Here is a 17,196-nt window from a genome sequence, read left to right as displayed (position 1 = left end):
GTGAGTTGGCTGGTTCCTCCTCCCAATGTGCCACCGAGCTGAAATTAAGGTGTCACCAGGGCTGTGGCCTCCTCTGGGCTTGGGGCCCTGAGCAAAGCTCACTGGGATTTGGTGAAAGCTATTTCCTTGTGGTTGGAGGTCTGAGGCCTCTACTTCCCAGAATCTGCCCACGTTCCCTGCCATGCGAGCCCTTCCAAAACATGGAAGCTCCCCCAAAGCTAATAAGAGGCGATGTCTCCTGCTTCAAGTCTCTCTGAGGTCATCATCTCTGATGTCTAGACCCTCTTAGAAAAGGGCTCGCCTGATTAGGTCAGGCCCACCCAGACTAATCTTTTTATTAACCCAAAGTCTTCTGATTAGAGACCGTAATTGTATCTGCAAAATCTTTTCCCCTTGTGGGGGGCACTCGGGTCAGTGAGCCAAGAGCACATTGGAAGGAAGCGCCGAGGGAGGAGACTGCAGAACCTCCTGCAGGAGAGGGAGGCTCCTGAACGACCTGAGGAAGGGGATGCTGAGCACGGCAGGGAGGGCTCCCTTCCCAGTCGTGTCCAGGTCCTCACAGCCCCAGTGTGTCCCTTCACAGCTGGGCCATGACGGGGGGTCCCCTGAGAGCTGCTGGCTGGTGGAGGAGCTGAGCCTGGCTGTGCCGACCCAGGGCACCAAGTACACACTGCGCTGCAATTGCTGGCTCGCCAAGGACCGAGGAGATGGCGTCACCTCCCGGGTCTTCGACCTCCTGGATGCTACGGTGGTGAACATCGGGGTGAAGGTGTGGAGGGGCCTGCGTATGTATGTGCCTTGCGCAGCTAGAGCAGTGTGCACCGGGGTGGGGCAGCGGCAGGGAGATGAATGTGAGGGAGGCAGGGAGCTCGTCACCGGGCACTGGTCGGGGCTGCAGCCTGGAATACCAGCCACATGCGCTGTGCTTGGAGCCGGGAGACTCGAGTCTCTTCTGGCCTGCCACTGCCTGACCTCGGGTAAGCCATTTGGCCTCTCTGGGCCTTGGTCTTCTCAGATAGCACATGGAGATGGTGTTTTCCATTCTGTTCCATGTAAAGTCTTAGCTAATACAATCATGAATGGTCCATGATGAGCTTTGCAAAGTAACAGCTCTACTTAGATGCTCAGAGCTGTTATTCTCCAAGTGTGCTCCATTAGCACCAGGAGGACAGTGGTGGGGACAGAGGGCGTTTGGGATTCTGTGAGCCTCTGGGTCTGAGTGCAGTGAGAGCTGTCTGCACAAGACCCTCCTTAGGTAGAAAAGGCAGGAAGGCAGGAGCTCTGTGCTCCAATCCTGGCTCCACATCTCACTGGCTAAACGACCTGGGATGAGTTACGTAAACTCACAGGTCGGAGCTGGGCAGGAGGCAGATGTCTGGGTGCTGATGCCCAAGGAAACACGGCCAGTTGGCAGCCCGGAGGCCTCTGGTTCATGTGACCCCACAGGCTTCTTTTCTCTCTAAAAAGCTGTGGGGTCAACAGAAGGTTTGAGTCCTCATCTCTGTTCCTGAATCCAAACCAACAGGGTTTGGGTCAGCAGCTGTTCCACAAAGGAAGAAGGAGTCAGCCTGCCCTGAGTGTGCCCTGCTACATTGTCTTTGGAAACAGAAGGAAGGGCTGAGTGATGGGCTGTAAGAGCCTTGACAAGCAGGAGGGTGGGTGCCTGTCCCTCCCTCGCCTGAGAGCCAGAGGACAGAGCTTCCTACAATGTAGACGGCCTCCCTCCCTTCCCCAGACACCTCCATCTGCAGCCAGGCAGTCTGCGTGGGTGAGCACGCAGTTCATCCAGGGACCTCCGTCCTGACCCAGTTCCAGCATGCACGTGGGTATGTGTGTGCCTGCGTGTATGCCACCCACCAGCAGCCACCCCCTACCCCGACTCAGTGCAGCTGTATCACCCTCTGAGCCCTTTGGTCCATGGAAATCCAGGCCCACATCCCTATTAGTCATATTATAAAATGCATGTTACGTATTGCGGGTTGTCCTGACCAGTGTGGCTCCATTCCGCATTGTTCCACAAAGCAAAAGGCTGCAGGTTCAATTCCTGGTCAGGGCACATGCCTGGATTGCAGCTTTGGTACCCAGCTGGGGCATGTATGGGAGGCAACCAGTTAAAGTTTCTCTCCCCGTCCTTCTCCCTCCTTTCCTCTCTCTAAAAATAAATAAATAAATCTCTCTTTTTTTAAGCAGGAACACAGGTCTGTTACCTTACAAAGAACCACAGGGTTCTTTGGACCGGCCATCTCCCCAGGACATCTGACATCAGACTGGATTTATAAAATCCCTGTTTCAGTGTTTCTTTCCAGAAACACGCCTGTGACATAAAAAGAGATGCGTCTGTGTGAAGGACAGAAACACGGATACGGAGAGCACAGGAGCCTGGAGGGAGCAGCCTTAAGGGGCCAGTCTCCTTGGGACCACGAAGCACTCCTCTTGACCGTCCCACTTTTCATGCCTGTCTGGGGAAGAGCAAAGGGCCCCAGGCCCCTGCCTTCGCTCTCACTAGCTCCGTGCCCACCACAGAGGTTCTTGTTAGGTGGCCTAAGCGGATTTTTCTGGTAAAGCAAGGCACTCTTCCATTGCTCCCTTGGCAAACCTGCCCTCTGGGCCAGGCCTGAAAATATTACTTCTGATCTTGCAGTACCACAGCCAAAGTTCTAGCCGTTGCTTGACAAGCACCCAGTACCCAACAGGCATAGTATTGGTGGCATGATCACTGTGATGAGTAACTTGGGCTATGAGTTCTAGAGCTTCTGGTTAGTGGGTACCAGGTACCTGCCCAGGTGAGAATACTATGTGGCAGCCACAGGGGAAGGGAAGGGCCAGGCATGGGCAAAGGAGACAGTAGCTCAGCATTTTCTTGGCCATGTGGGCAAGCCTCTCCCAAACCTTTGGGACCTAGTTGCTAGTGGTGAGAGGGAATGCAGTAAGAAGGCAGGACTAGAGGTCGCTGCAGGCCATAGGCAAAGACGGCCCCTTTTGCCACGAGGCTGCCTCTCGCAGGAAGAACCAAGGCAGGGGCTTCAGCGAGGGTTCTGGGGAGAGCTCACTGCTGCCTCCCTGTCTGGTGGAAACAAAGGAAATATATTGTTTCTTTGGAGTGAACCTCAGGCAAAAATGGCAAAATCCAGGGTGGCTGCTGCTTCTTGAGGTCATACCACATGGCAGGCCCCGTGTCTGTAGCTCTCACAACTCTGCAAACTGTTTATCCCCATTTCACAGCGGACAAAACAGAGGTTGGCAAGGGTGGAACACCTGTTCAAGTTAAACCATCAGCTGGTGGTGGGTCTGGGATTCAGCTGCCAGCTGGCATGGGCTCTGGGTGGCTGCAAACGCCACACTGTCCTGCCACCATGTGCTGCTGGAATGCATGGACTTAGGTTGGGGTTCGATTGACAAAGGAACCAGTTGATACTGGGACTCTCAGTCATGTTTCTGCTGCACACACATTCCCTATCTGGAATGGAATTCCTTCTAGTGCTAAAATGGGCCCAGAGGGGGACTATTTCAGAGCCACAGAGCTTGGAGAGAGTGCCGTCTGGCCCTGGTGTGAATAAGGCAAGTCGGTGGGGTTGGTGGGTGAGACCAGGGCTCAGGACCCGCACCCCTCTCATGGCAGGAGCTCTATGAAATGACTGTGTGGACGGGCGACGTGGTCGGCGGTGGCACCGACTCCAACATATTTATGACCCTCTATGGCATCAACGGAAGCACAGAGGAAGTGCAGCTGGACAAAAAGAAAGCCAGGTACACAGGGGCCATCTCTGCCCTTGCCCCTCCACACATCCAGTTCTCCACTTTCTAACCTCACCCCGCTTTCAACCAGATCGCTTCCCCCACACTCCCCTCGAACCTTGGGGCCTTCCAGCCTCCATACCTCTGTCTCTGTGACTCCCTCCTCCTGGAATGCCCCTCATCCACCCTGTCGTGTTTCAAGACCTCTCTCTTTCAAGGTCCAGCTCAAACCTACCTCCTCCAGGAAGCCTTCCTTGATTATCCCATTCCATAGCCCACCAGTCTTTCTTTCCTTCCTTCCTTCCTTCCTTCCTTCCTTCCTTCCTTCCTTCCTTCCTTCTACCTATCCCTCCCTTTTTCCATTCCTCCCTCTCTCCTTCCCTCCCTAGAAAGTGTTCATTGTAAGGTCTACGGATTAGTTGATAGTATTATGTTATTGTGAATCTCCTGAGCCTCTGGTTCAGTAGGACAAGCTGCTAAAATGGCTCTACTCAGCAGCTGAAGAGGTGACATCTGAGCAACATGGCCTTTCGCTGTCACTCATTCTCTTTCTATTCTGGTTTTCTCCTATTCCCCACCCCATCAAAGTGCCCGACACCTACTCAGCATTAGTCTCTGCACTGAGACCAGCCTGAGGCTAACCAGGGCCAAAGCCTTAGGCTGGGAGAGCAACTAGTTTACTCAAGGGTTTAGACACTAGGGGATATGACTCAAAGGCTGACCATTTCTCCAATGGCAGCCCGCAGTGTGGGGGCCCCACTGTGTGTCAGCTGAGGTGCCCTGAGGGGCCTGGGCAGCAGAATGTGGCCAGTGAGTTGTGGAGGGGCGAAGGGCCCATGAGGAGGGCTTTCTCTTTGGATGTGGGCCTTTCGCCCTGAGGGGCAGGGTCCATCCAGGTGGAGGTGGGATGTAGTCTCCAAAGAAGGGCGAGGGAGCCATGTAACCCACACCTCCCTCTTCTAGAAAACAAGCTTACTTCTCCCCTTTTCCTTCACCTGCCCCACCGTAAGATGGAGTTACTTGGCTAAATTCAAAGGGTGAAAACTAAAGAGAAATACAAAGTCAAAAATTCTAAAGTTCCTTTGATCTGCAACATCGTACACCTGGCAAGAACCAGGAATCAAATGAGTTGAAAGGTGATGCGAGGGGAATCTCCAGTATGTGGTATGAACTTGACCACGGACTTCGTGAGCACCTCCTTTAGTTTCCATGTGAACAGAGGCACAGACTGGGCTTAAATTGGAGCAGAAAGGATTTAGGGCAGACTTTTGGGAGAATATTTTTACTTTGAATAATCATGCAATATACATAAGCAAGTTATCCAAGGAGGCTGGGCTGCACAGCTGTCCCGCCACTGTCTTTAGGACTAGGAGTAGTTAGTTCCCGCTCTGTCGCATTTGCAGTCCCAGTTCCACCGGCTGTGGCCCCTGCTTTTAAAAATGTGTCTTGTGTTCAAGAAGGCATGACAATTGCCATGCAGGGTCATATCTTCAGTGCCACCTGCATTGCCCCCAGGGGCTTAGCAGCAGCGGCATCTGGAACCAGCCAGCAGTCATGCACTCCATCAGCACTGAAGGTCACTTATATATGCGCAGCACCGTGGGAAGGTTAGTGAGGGATACACAGCACTGAGATGATGCGATCATTCTGCAGAAAAGTAGTCGTAGCAACAAAAGCAATGTTTCTTTCTGTGTACCTGCCACTCTAGGCCCACTGCCTTTAATTGTGCAGGTTGTGTATACATGGAAAAATGTGAATGGCACCATCTAGAGTTGTGCAGTGCACAACCTGCCCACCCCCCCGCCCCCCATTCATGCCAGCCTGTAAAGCTTGGCAGGCAGGAAAGTCCTTCTACATTGCAAGTTCATTTCACATCCATTTGGTCCTTGTGACAAAATGGGTTGAGATTGCAGGGCTAGTGCCATTCCCGCCGACTGCAGACGAGGACACCAGGCCCTGCAGAGAAGCTAGGACTGCTTAGGTCGCTAGCAGAATGAGATGAAGACCCAGAACTGGTAGGTCTGGATTCAGGACAGTTTCCACCAGTCAAACTCGTTTAACTGAAGTATTTTGGGAACACACCTGGGGTGCCAGTGACAGGCGACTGGGGAGTCAGTGAGAACTGAGAGAGGGGCTGAGTGGGGGCCTGTTTTCTCCTTACCCTGACCCTGGTCTGTGGTGTGGCCTGGGCCCCTCACTAATGGCCAGCTCCCCTTTTCCATGGCCCTGTGCTCCACCTCCAGGTTCGAGAGGGAGCAGAATGACACCTTCCTCATGGAGATCCTGGACATCGCTCCATTCACCAAGATGCGGATCAGAATTGACGGCCAGGGCAGCCGGCCCGAGTGGTTCCTGGAGAGGGTAAACTCTCTGCACCCTCACTCTCCCTTCCACCCATGGCCCACGCCTTCCTCCTGCTCTTTCGGGTTGTCAGTGGACCTTGATAAAGTGCAAATGTCACCTTAGAGGGTTGTGCCACAAACCCAGCCTATATAATCCAATAGGCCCCTTTGATGTGAATTAATTGGAGGACATAGTTCTATTTATTTGCGTCCAGTCAAAAACTGAATCGACTGCCCTTGAAAGCAGCATGCACTGTGGCAGACAGAGACTTGGGGTGGACTTCTTGGAGGATGAGAGTTGGGAGCAGGGAGAGAGGAGCGGCAGGAGCTGGGACAGCACAAGGTCCCATGATGGGAACTTCAAGTGCAGCAGCAAGGTAGTTCTTGCTGTCCCTGTGACCACTCAGTTAGGTGGCTGCCTCTTCCTCCATCTTGGACCTGTACTCCCCCTGGAATCAGTCCTGTCATCCCCTGTCCATCAAAGGCCATCTGTCCTGAGTCCCCCTCAGGCCATGAGCAGATTTTTCTTGAGCCAACAATATGGTGCCCATGCCAAGGGCAATCTGGCCAACTTTTCAGTACACTATTCCCAGGTGTTTATGCCTGACAGTGGTTTGGTTGGTCCACTTTCTGTCATTCACTCAGCACACACTTCTGTGTACAATCTTGGAAACATGTTTGGACAAACTGCCCATTTCCAAATCCCTGCGCTAGAGTCATCCTGGTGCGGGTTTCCGACCCTGTGCAGGACACACGGGGCAGGGTCTTTGTCCTGGAGTGGGCCCTTTCCACATGCCTGGGGTCTAAGTCAGAAGAACCCATCTCGAGGGATTCTGGGCCCTTGGGGTTCAGCCAAAGGGGCTGTGTTAGTGGGTGGGAGGCTGGTGGAGGTGAGGGAGGGCGTTCCCACACTGGGTCCTCTCACCCAGGTCCTGCTGAAAAACATGAACAGTGGAGACCTGACCATGTTCTACTACGGAGACTGGCTCTCCCAGCGGCAGGGCAAGAAGACCCTGGTGTGTGAAATGTGTGCCGTCATCAATGGGGAGGAGATGATGGAGTGGACTTCCTACACCGTCTCAGTTAAGACCAGTGACATCCTGGGTGAGTCGTTGGGTCCCCCCAACTCCTACTGCCTCCTCTTATACTCTTGTCCCTCTTCAAGTTCTGGCTCGGGCCCTGGGCTCTGGTCGGGGCATTTTTTTAGATGGCCTTCCAAAAGTTCATCAGTGCAAGTCCTTTCCACAGTGTATTACTTTCTGTCTGGGCAGAAGTATTTCCTCCCAGTGACTGAGTTGGCTCTGTTGCTCCTCCATCAGAGAAGGGAAGGAGAACATTGTTGAGCAGGATGGTCAGCAAATGGTCAGAAATGAAGCTTGACTAGTAGGTCCTCTGTCCTCCTGCTGCCCCCTAGTGCCGCTCACCCCAATACTGTGCATTGCAGATGCCGCAGGTTCCTTCCCACGTCCCTGTACTTGGCAACCATCTTCTGTGAGCCCAGGTCCCTAGCATGGAGATACGACCCTGGGCCCTTGTGGGTCTGACACTGTCATGGAGCAAATGATGGTGAGGTTCTGTCAGCACGGGTGCTAGGAAATCCAGAGGAAGGCACAAAGGATCAGGGACAAGGGTCATGAAGAGCTAAAATCTAGTCCAGAAAGACAGAAGCTACTGAGGCAGAGGGCTCCCAGGAAGCCTTCCAAGCGAAAGCACTAGTGTGTGCAAAGGCCATGCCGCCTACCACCTCCCCTATACCAAGCCTGCTCCCCAGGAGCTGCTGCAAGGAATCTGGCACACTCTTTTACACTAATCATAAATGGCTACTTTCGGATTAACTTGTTGGCTCTGGTAGGGCCAACAGAGAAGCGTTTAGCCAAAGAAGTGAAGCTCTCATGGTAGGATTTCAGGCATAACTGATGGGTTAGTACAACTGGTAAAGTTTGTTTTGGGCCCTCCCTTCTTCCTTTTCTCCTCATTGTGAAGCCTTCACTCTTTTTGCTTAAAGTTGCAGCACACCCTTGTTTTCAAACCCCTCCATCCCTTCATGGTGTACCCTCAGAAAATAATTGATAAGTTTACTGATGACCACAGGGTACAGGTACACATCAAAAAAGCTTCACAGGGTCACCACTTCCCGAAGCATTTTTTTAACTGGGGTCAATACCTCTTTTTGGCTTAAGCAAATGATATGAACTCTAGTGTAGTGTGTCAACCAGAGGTGGATTTGGGGAACAAGAAACTTTCCTATTTCCTCAGAACCCACAATGGGGAGGAGGGAACCTGTATTTCTAAACTGCAAAGCCAGTCTACATGGCATGCCTTGTAAGTATAGGTGTATGTCCCCAGAACTAGGTGAATTCTTGTACTAAACCATTCACACTTGCTAACTGGGGCTGTACTTGGCCCACCAGCATGCACAAAGCACAGAGATAAATGAAGGATAGAGTAGGAGACCCGAGAGTTCCAGGCCTTTCCAACCTCACCCCGGCCTCGTTGACCCTGAACTCGCCTGTCTGCACACCTGGCTCCTCCAAGGATGCCAGTATACAGGCCAGAGGAAGAGGGCTGTGTGTCGGAGGGGCCCGCTCCCAGAGCCCTCGTCTTGTGCGCTCCCAGGTGCGGGCACCGATGCCAACGTGTTCATCATCATCTTTGGGGAGAACGGGGACAGCGGGACCCTGGCCCTGAAGCAGTCGGCCAACTGGAACAAGTTTGAGCGGAACAACACAGACACGTTCAACTTCACTGACATGCTGAGCCTGGGTCACCTCTGCAAGCTGAGGGTCTGGCATGACAGCAAAGGTACCTCCCCCTCAAGGTCAGGGTGGTGGGGAGGGCAAGTCTCAGCTCTCCACCCAGACCCCTCCCTGTCTCCCTGGCTGCATGTTGACACTTCCACCCCAGGGTGGCAGGCAACTAAAAGACACTGATTGCTACCATTTTGATGTTTCCATCAGTTAAAAGAGCCCATGTTTCTGGACAAATTTTCAAGATGAAGCTCAGTTCCTCCTGCTTTCTCCCAGGGGTGATGAATGGCTCTTAATTTTCTGTGACATTGGAGCATTGTCTTCCTGGTTCAGACATAAAAATTAAGAAACAGAAAACACTTCCCATGGATTTTCTATAAAGGATTATGTTTGTTAACTTATAATAGCAAGTCTAAAATTAGTCCAATTTGCTTATAAATATAAATGGTGGAATAGGATATAAGCCAAGCGAGAAATTTATTTTTAACTTCAAAATACCCAAGGAAACTCTGTCACATCTGTAACTATGATGAAGTTCATGGTCTCAACATCTCTTTGGTGATTCTTCTGTTGTCTTCAGTCCAACTGACCTTCTTTTTTTTTCTGGCACTAGGCCTTTAAGTTTTATTTTAATTAGAGCATATTTATTAAATACTAAATTTCACCTCCTTGAGACACACTGCTTTCTGAATTCTTACTGTTCCCACTCACCCTGCCTGTCCCCGACTGAAATCAGACTCTGCAAAACTATCTGCTCAGAGCCTTCTCCAGTATTTCTGAGTCTCCCTCACAAGTTGCCTGGAACCATCCTGACTTTGTTTGTCTTTACTTCTCCCACGTCCTGGGGACCAATATGTCTGTTGTGGTGACTGATGAAACCCAACTCGGCAGTTTGAAACTTCTCTTCCTAAAGAGCTAGGCTATTTTGCTTTAGCATGAGTTGAACAGTTAAATATTTTCCATAACTGGGAAAAAGCTCAAATTAGGAAAATAGCCAGTCTACAAAGCAATACAATGACAATATTTGCACAGCACTCCCCAGTTTTCAAATCTTGGTGCGTCCACTCATTCAATGTTTACTACACATCTGATGCTCAGTTAGGTATCAAAGATACAAACATTTGATCATTACAACCTCTTTGTGAATTACTACAGCAAAAGCACTTTGTTACCTGTCTTTTCTACAACCAAAAAATATATTGAGGTCCTAAGAGGTTTGAATGCCTTACTCAGGACCACACGTCAAGAAAAGAATGCAGCCCAAGCAAACCCAGGCCTTCTGATGCTGTTCCGGTACACCATGCTGTGCGCCAGTCCATCCTGCACCCTCACCCAGCCACTGTGCCAGTCGGTCAAAAAAGATGAGGAGATTAGGGCAGATTCTTCTACCTCTGTTCACTGTGGCCCCCATAGGTGGTTGTTATCAGGGTGTCTGGGGGTGTCTGTCTAGAAAAGGGTGTAGTGGGTGGGGATACTTCTCCTTACCTGTCCATTCTGGTATCATTTTGACTCTGTGAGAAAGAACATGCTTGCAGAACATTCTCAAAATATCCCTGATGAACCTCTCCTCTTTTCCAAGAAGCAAACAAAAAGGTTCCCCTGAATTCTTTTCCCACCCTCTCATCATCCATTATGATTGTCTTAGAACCAGTAGCAGGTTGACCGGTGGCTGAAAGTCTGATGTAATAACAAGAGCCATAATCATTAAGACCATCTGCTTCTGCAGACAGTTCACAAGATCAGGATGAGCTGCTGCCCTTGACACTCAACAAATGATCACTCAGTCAAGACAAGTACTGCAGTGCTTAATTGGGCTGCCAGTGACTCAGGAAAAGTGCTGAGCCCCACTGTGTGTGCCACAAGCCTTATGAGAAGGATCTGGCTGATCAGATTAATGGTGGTGGGGTGGGGATGGGATCTGCCTACCCTAACATCCATGCAGAGAGTCTCCTGTCGCAGTGCCCACACCTGATGCAAACCATTGTGTAGGAAGTGTAGTCCCAGGAATTGTGTCCTTGCCATCATCAGAAAGAAGCATATTGTATCCATGGGCTTCCAACTCTCTGCTGTGCTACCAACACACACCCACAAGACATTGATGCTCTTGAGAGCAGAGGGGCTATGCAGAAAAAAGTCTGCCTCAGGCTTTGCTGCTGGATAAAAAAATATTCAAGGCCACTGGGCCAAGATAAAGCACACCAAATCAGGATGTAGTCCCATCAGAGAGCCTAAAGTCAACAGGGTTAACTGCAGCAGCTTCAAGTCCAGTGAGCCCAGATGGTCCAGCATTATAAGTCTCAAGGTGACAAACTCATTTCTTTAACTTTTGCAGCTGGGGCACCGATACCCCTGCAGGCAGTTCAGCAGTAATTGGGGCCCAGAAACCAACTATATTCCTCTAAGATGGAAAAATAGGAAGACTCTAGAACCAAAGTCATCATAGATTAACAGACCCTCCTATGTCTTCACTTCCTTACTGAAGGTTCTTCCTATTTCCTTACCTAACCAGAGCCCCTCCTGGAACAGTCATTGTATTTGTAACTATATGCTTGTTCCCTGTCTCTTTTGCTTGACGGTCAGCTCCCCAAGTACCGTTGTCTTCTTCATTGTCCTTTCCCTAATGCCTATCAGACTGCTTATGATATAGTAGGGATTTAATATCGTTTTAATAGGATTTATTTATACCCCTGTTTTGGTCCCTTAAATCCATTCTTGTCTTTTCATGACTCAGTCACAGGGAGCCTACATTTTTCCAGACTCAGACTTTTTTCTTGTGCCTTAGAACTTACAAAAATTGAGACCTGGCTGTGAATTTCAGGGTCCTGACTAGGATCTCTACCACTGGCTGCCAATCTCTGACACTGATTGTGTGCATATCTAGACTTTCTCCGTTTTCTTCATTTTTTTTTTCTGTGCAAAACCCTGACAGTTGATTCTATCTCATCACCTACTGTCAAAACCCTGGGGGGCGGGGGGGGGGGCGGGGTGCGGGAAACGGTGGTTCAGCACCATGGACAGCGACACACAGTGGTTTAAGTGCCACTTAAAAGGCTCTTCAAAGACCGATTCCTCCCCTGGATAGCCCAAAACTGTGGTATTACCTTGGCCTTACAATGGCCATTTGGGGAATCCTGAGTCATTCATATTATCCTCTTCACTTTGTAGGCAGAGAACTGGGCTTCTTCCTCTCCAACCAGACGTTGGATCTGAGAGCAGAGCTGTATCATTGGCAGGGAAAGGAACATTTCTGTATCCTCATTCAAACTATGTGGTTGGGATATTAGGGTCAGGAGAGGGACAGGAAGTCCAAGTTCTGTGCCTAACTTCTTTATAGAAAACTTCTCCTCCAGAAACGGAAGTTTAAATGTTAATATAAGTTAAAACAGCTAAACATGTCCTTAAGTGCTCTCTATGCCACACTTTTTCATACTTAGTTTAAAAATATTCATGCTACATTATGCTTCCTTTGCATAGAAATTTAGGAGGACAAATATATTTTGTTTGAGAGTTTTCCATACAAAAAAAAAGTTGTAGATCCTGAAAAATCACTGTGTAAGTCAGATTATAAGTGTTTAACTAACTTAATAGCATAGCAATCTTTCTTTTTCTGAATCTACCTTTCTTTTTAATTTATCCAATGGTTCTTTTATGAAAATTTTAAAGATACACAAAAGTGAAGGGAATATTTCAATGAACTTCCACATACTCATCACATAGATTCATCAATTATGATTTGTCATACTTGCTTTACCCTTTTCTTTGTTTTTTCTTTCTTAATTTATTTTTGGTTTCTGGAAGATATAAAATTAAATTCTAGACTTCATGTCATTTCATCCCAAACATATTTGTTTCTTTTTAAAAAATGAACAATTTCTTGTGAAATCACAATGCCACCATAACACACAACAATAATTTCTTTCTGTCATTCAATTTTCAGTCCATATGCAAATTTCCTTAATAACATAAAAATGTCTTTGTTCTTTGAGTTTCATTTGAATGATTATGCAAATAAGGTCCATACACTGCATTCAGTTGTTATGTCTCCTCAGTCTCTTTAATGGAGGACGGTGCCTACTCCCTTTATTTTTCTGTGCCGTTAACTTGTCGAAGAAACCGGGCCCGATGACCAATAGAATTTCCACATTCTAGACCCGTCTGCTTTTTCATGGTGTTACTGTCTCTTCATTCCCCCTACTTTCTACAGTCTGAAAGCCAGCTCTGAAGGCTTGACTACATTCAGGTTCAACTTTCTTTGGCAAAAATATTGTATAGGTGGTATCAGTGCTCCTTTAAACTGGGACCTGTGTACTTCATATTACACCACAGCAGTCTCACTCTTACTGATGCTCACATAGTGTAGTGGATCCAGGGACTGTCAGCCTGATTACTCCGTTGCAAAGTCCCCTGTAATTTTTCATCTACTGGCTTCACCCAGTGATGATCTGTTAGGGTTACAAATGATGATTTTCTAATTGTCACTCCTTATCCCCTTATCAGCTAGAGTTTTCTTAAATAATTGTTCTCTCAGGCTATTTGATTACTATGAAATATAGTTCATAGAGGGAAATCAAGATAAATGATTAATCCTTAGCTTTTATAATACTAAACAAATTATAATACAAGAGTGTTTATTTTGTAATTCACCTTGCTCTTCTTCTTGCTTTCTCTGAAATGAAAACTCTCCTGAAATGAAGACTTTTTTTTTTATCATGAAATGGATTTACTTATATTTTCTTCTGGATAATATAAATTTACAGAAATATAAAGCACTTCAGAAATAATCACCATCATAACCTGTCGTGCCACTGGAATTTCCTCCACATGTGGCCCTTTGGCCTTCTGAGTTCTCAAGGACATTGAGGGATGGAGAGTAACAGAACCGGTGCCTAGTGTAGACAGTATGCAGCTCACAGAATGAATGCACATCGATTCATACACAATAGCTATAATTCGAAGGGAACACTTCTGAAGGAAACCCTGCCAATTACAACAGAAGCAGCTGATTAGTTGATATCAGGGCAAGATGTGTCAGGCTTAACAACATACCCAACAGAAATGGCCATTTCTGGTCCCTCCTATGATTGTCAAATAAGTGATCTCAAAACCATAACATATCCATTCGGCTTTCATTAAGCAACTACTACAAGCCAGTTGCTATGCTAGGCACTGAGGGAACAAAAACAAATAAGACCTGGCTCCTGCCCTCAAAAGCTCATGATCTAGGTGAAGAGACACATGTAAACAGGATGGTCAGGGCATGGCCAAAGCACCTTCAGGGTGTCATCAAAGCAAGGAAGACACCTGATATAGGCTGAGTAGGCAATGGGAGAACATGGAGAAGGTTTACCAGAGGAGGTGATGCCTGAACCAATTCTGTAAGAATAATGGGCGTGAGCTAGGTGGATGCTGGTGTCAAGAAGACAAAGGATTCATCCTTTAGCTTTATGAACTCTAAAAGGTCTATTTCTTGGCTCAGAGACCCCACTGGGACTATGATAAAGCAATGAGCCCTACCCTGGTAAAATATCTCTGTATAATTATAGCACCATCTCCTGGGGCCCACAGACTGCTTAAATCCCATACACAAATCCTCTAAGGTTCATGAACTCCAAATTAAGGGTGTTTTCAAGAGAATTGTGTTCTCTGGGCTAGAGGAGCCCTCAGAGGCCATCTAACCCAAGCCCTCTTTTCATCAACAAGGAGACCCAGGCCCAGAGAAGACAGAGAACTTGTCCAGGGCCACGCAGCCAGAGGGCCAGGGGCGTGGAGGTTTGAGAGGGGAGGAGGAGCATGCGCATCTCCAGGCCCCACCATCTTTCTCCCACAGGGATATTTCCAGGCTGGCACCTGAATTACATTGATGTGAAGGACAACTCCCGTGATGAGACCTTCCGCTTCCAATGTGACTGCTGGCTCTCCAAGACGGAGGGCGACAGGCAGACAGTCCGAGACTTTGCCTGTGCCAATAATGAGATCCACGATGAGCTGGAGGAGACCAGTATGTGGGGAGATTGGTGGGCGTGGCCTTGCTGTGATGCTTGGGCTGAATCTTCAGTTAAATGAGAATCAGCTTAGGAGGGAGGTGGGAAACAGTGTTGACAAGTCTAAAGAAGGGACTGGTACAGCTGGAGGCAAATCAAATGGCAAATGAAGGGAATGCTGTTGGGGAGATGCATAAGCAAACCCTTTAGATGAACCTGGAGCAGTGAAGCTATTGGTATCAGGTCATGGCCCTGAATCTCAGGGACTAATTAGGGAGGAGGAAAACCCACTGGGGACAAGCTCTCCCTGCCCTGAGGGCTGGGCTGGGAAGTTTGAAGCTCTCTCTAGTTTATTTTTATATCATGGACTCCATCCAACTGATGCCTGTGGCAACAGCTGCCAAATCAAGCATTCCTGGAAACAGAATGTGCGGGGCGGTGGGGGAAGAGGGGAGCCAACATCTCCATCAGCCACCTTCTCTGTGGTCCCTTCTTCAGGGGATATTTAAAGGGAAAGAGTAGTTGCCCCAAGGGTGGGTGGCCATGAGGACTAGGGAGGTGTTTCCTCAGTGCAGACACCAGGGTCTGGGTCTGACAAAACAAAGAAGCCTTGTCCAAGGTGGGGCCCAATGTGAAGAACGGTTTTTCCAACCTTAGTTATTAAGACACCACTAGCTGTAATAAGAGATAAACCCCAAATCTCAGTGGCTTAACACAACAAAAGTTATTTCTCACTCATGTAATCGTCCACTGCTGGTGTTTGGCAGGAAGTCTCTCTTCCATACCATGGTTCAAGGGCCCAAGCTCTTTTCATCTGTGCCAGCCATTTTCAACACAGGGCCCCACATTTCCTTCAGAAGGGAAAAGGGAAGGCTTTCACCTCTACTTTCTTTACACATTGACTCACTTTCTATTGGTGAGAACGAGTCACGTGGCTCCACCTCAATGCAAGGGCACCTGGGAAATGTAGTCCCTGGTTGGACTACATTTCTGGCTGACACTACACTGCAGAACGGAAGCACAGATCTTTGGTGGAAAGCCACCTACCCATCTCTGCCATACCACCCAAACTACTGAAAGGTGACATTAGCTGCTTTGAGAGGTACTGAGCACTGATGTCCCTGGGAGCATTCAAATGACGGACAAGCATCCATTTTCCAACTTACCTGTATGAGGTTTCCTGCCCTAATTCAGAGGGTGGACTCCTAGCTTCTGTAACTGTACTTACTGAGGATTTAGGGGTGCCCAGGCTTAATTTAGATGCTACGAGTGATGCACACTGCTTTGTGACCCCACGTTTATTTGTATTAACCTTTGTACGTGTGTTAGTCTCCCTGCACAACTGCAAGCTCCTAGAAGTCAGGGACGGAAGTACTCATGTGTGCAGCCCTCTGTCGGCTTTGGGACCTAACAGGTGTGCCGTTAGTGCTCAGCGAATGGAAGAAGGTGCTGTCCTTTTCCTTGGAGCCTCACAATCTTGTTAGAGGGAGCAACTTAAGCCCCTTATGCAATAGGTACAGTCAAGCCCCTTACACAGTGCCAAGATGAGCAGCAAAGGCTCCTCAGGCTATCAGCATCCAGGAGAGGAGATATTTGTCAGGCTTGGAGGGTAATCCCTGAGTCTCCCTCACAGATCTCCTGCCTAACAGCAGCTGAGACTGTGGGACTGGGGTTGGCAGGGAGATTGCAAAGGGTAGGCAGCACGGGTATTAGTTCTAGAAGGATGTGTATGAACTGGAGATGGAAAAGCAGGTCCAGAGCCTGGGAGACACCTGGGTCAGTCTGTCTTCACTAGGAGCCTACAGGGGGCAGAGTGGCACCCTCTTACCCTGCCCATCAGGGCAGAGACAGCCACACCTTTGTCCTCAGATGCAAGCTTTCCCTGGAGAGAGTGAAGGATGCCACTGGACCCAAACAACCAACCCTCAGCTACCTTTACTTAACCATTGAACACCTACTAAGTGCCAAAGCCTATTCTGAGTTCTGAGGATACACCAACAAATAAAACAGAGACCCAGCCCACGTGGCACTTACATTCATTGTCTGTGACCCAGGGGCGTCTCTGGACACCCTCTCATACTTGAACAGAGATTCATATGTGGAAAGCCCTACACAGCCTTGTTCTCATTATGTCCCCACAGTCTTCCCCCCACCCCGCCATGAGCCAGTGCATGACTCTCTATCATGCGTAAGGAAAACAGAAAGCCAGAAAGTGAAGGGACACACCTAAGGCCCATTTGTGGCTAGTAGGACTCAGGTGGCCTGATTCCTAGCCAGGGACTCTGAACCACCACAGACAGACTTGTCAGGATTAAGCCTGGCTGCTCCTCCAGACTGACCCACTGTCCCACCTCATTATCCCCCTGTTCCCTGCCTTCGCCTGCAGCTCTC

At 48.9% G+C, this 17,196-nt stretch overlaps 1 protein-coding gene across 2 annotated transcripts in view; it reads left to right on the top strand.

The window, feature by feature from the left end:
* LOXHD1 (lipoxygenase homology PLAT domains 1) overlaps positions 1-17,196 on the top strand; it is a 133,000-nt gene that overhangs the window by 106,359 nt on the left and 9,445 nt on the right. Inside the window, exons 33-38 of one of the 2 annotated variants that reach the window (XM_045849808.1) lie at positions 584-769; positions 3,620-3,747; positions 5,979-6,096; positions 7,007-7,181; positions 8,694-8,879; positions 14,652-14,822. In XM_045849808.1, coding sequence (XP_045705764.1) covers positions 584-769; positions 3,620-3,747; positions 5,979-6,096; positions 7,007-7,181; positions 8,694-8,879; positions 14,652-14,822 — 964 coding nt within the window. The remainder of the gene's footprint in view (positions 1-583; positions 770-3,619; positions 3,748-5,978; positions 6,097-7,006; positions 7,182-8,693; positions 8,880-14,651; positions 14,823-17,196) is intronic. The other variant, XM_045849809.1, reaches the window with a different exon arrangement.

Source organism: Phyllostomus hastatus, unplaced genomic scaffold, assembly GCF_019186645.2.
Source record: "Phyllostomus hastatus isolate PE091 unplaced genomic scaffold, TTU_PhHast_1.1 phas_contig_80, whole genome shotgun sequence".
NCBI classification, from domain to species: Eukaryota; Metazoa; Chordata; class Mammalia; order Chiroptera; family Phyllostomidae; genus Phyllostomus; species Phyllostomus hastatus.
Note: the sequence above shows the minus strand (reverse complement) of the source record. Positions and strands in the feature narration are given on the sequence as shown.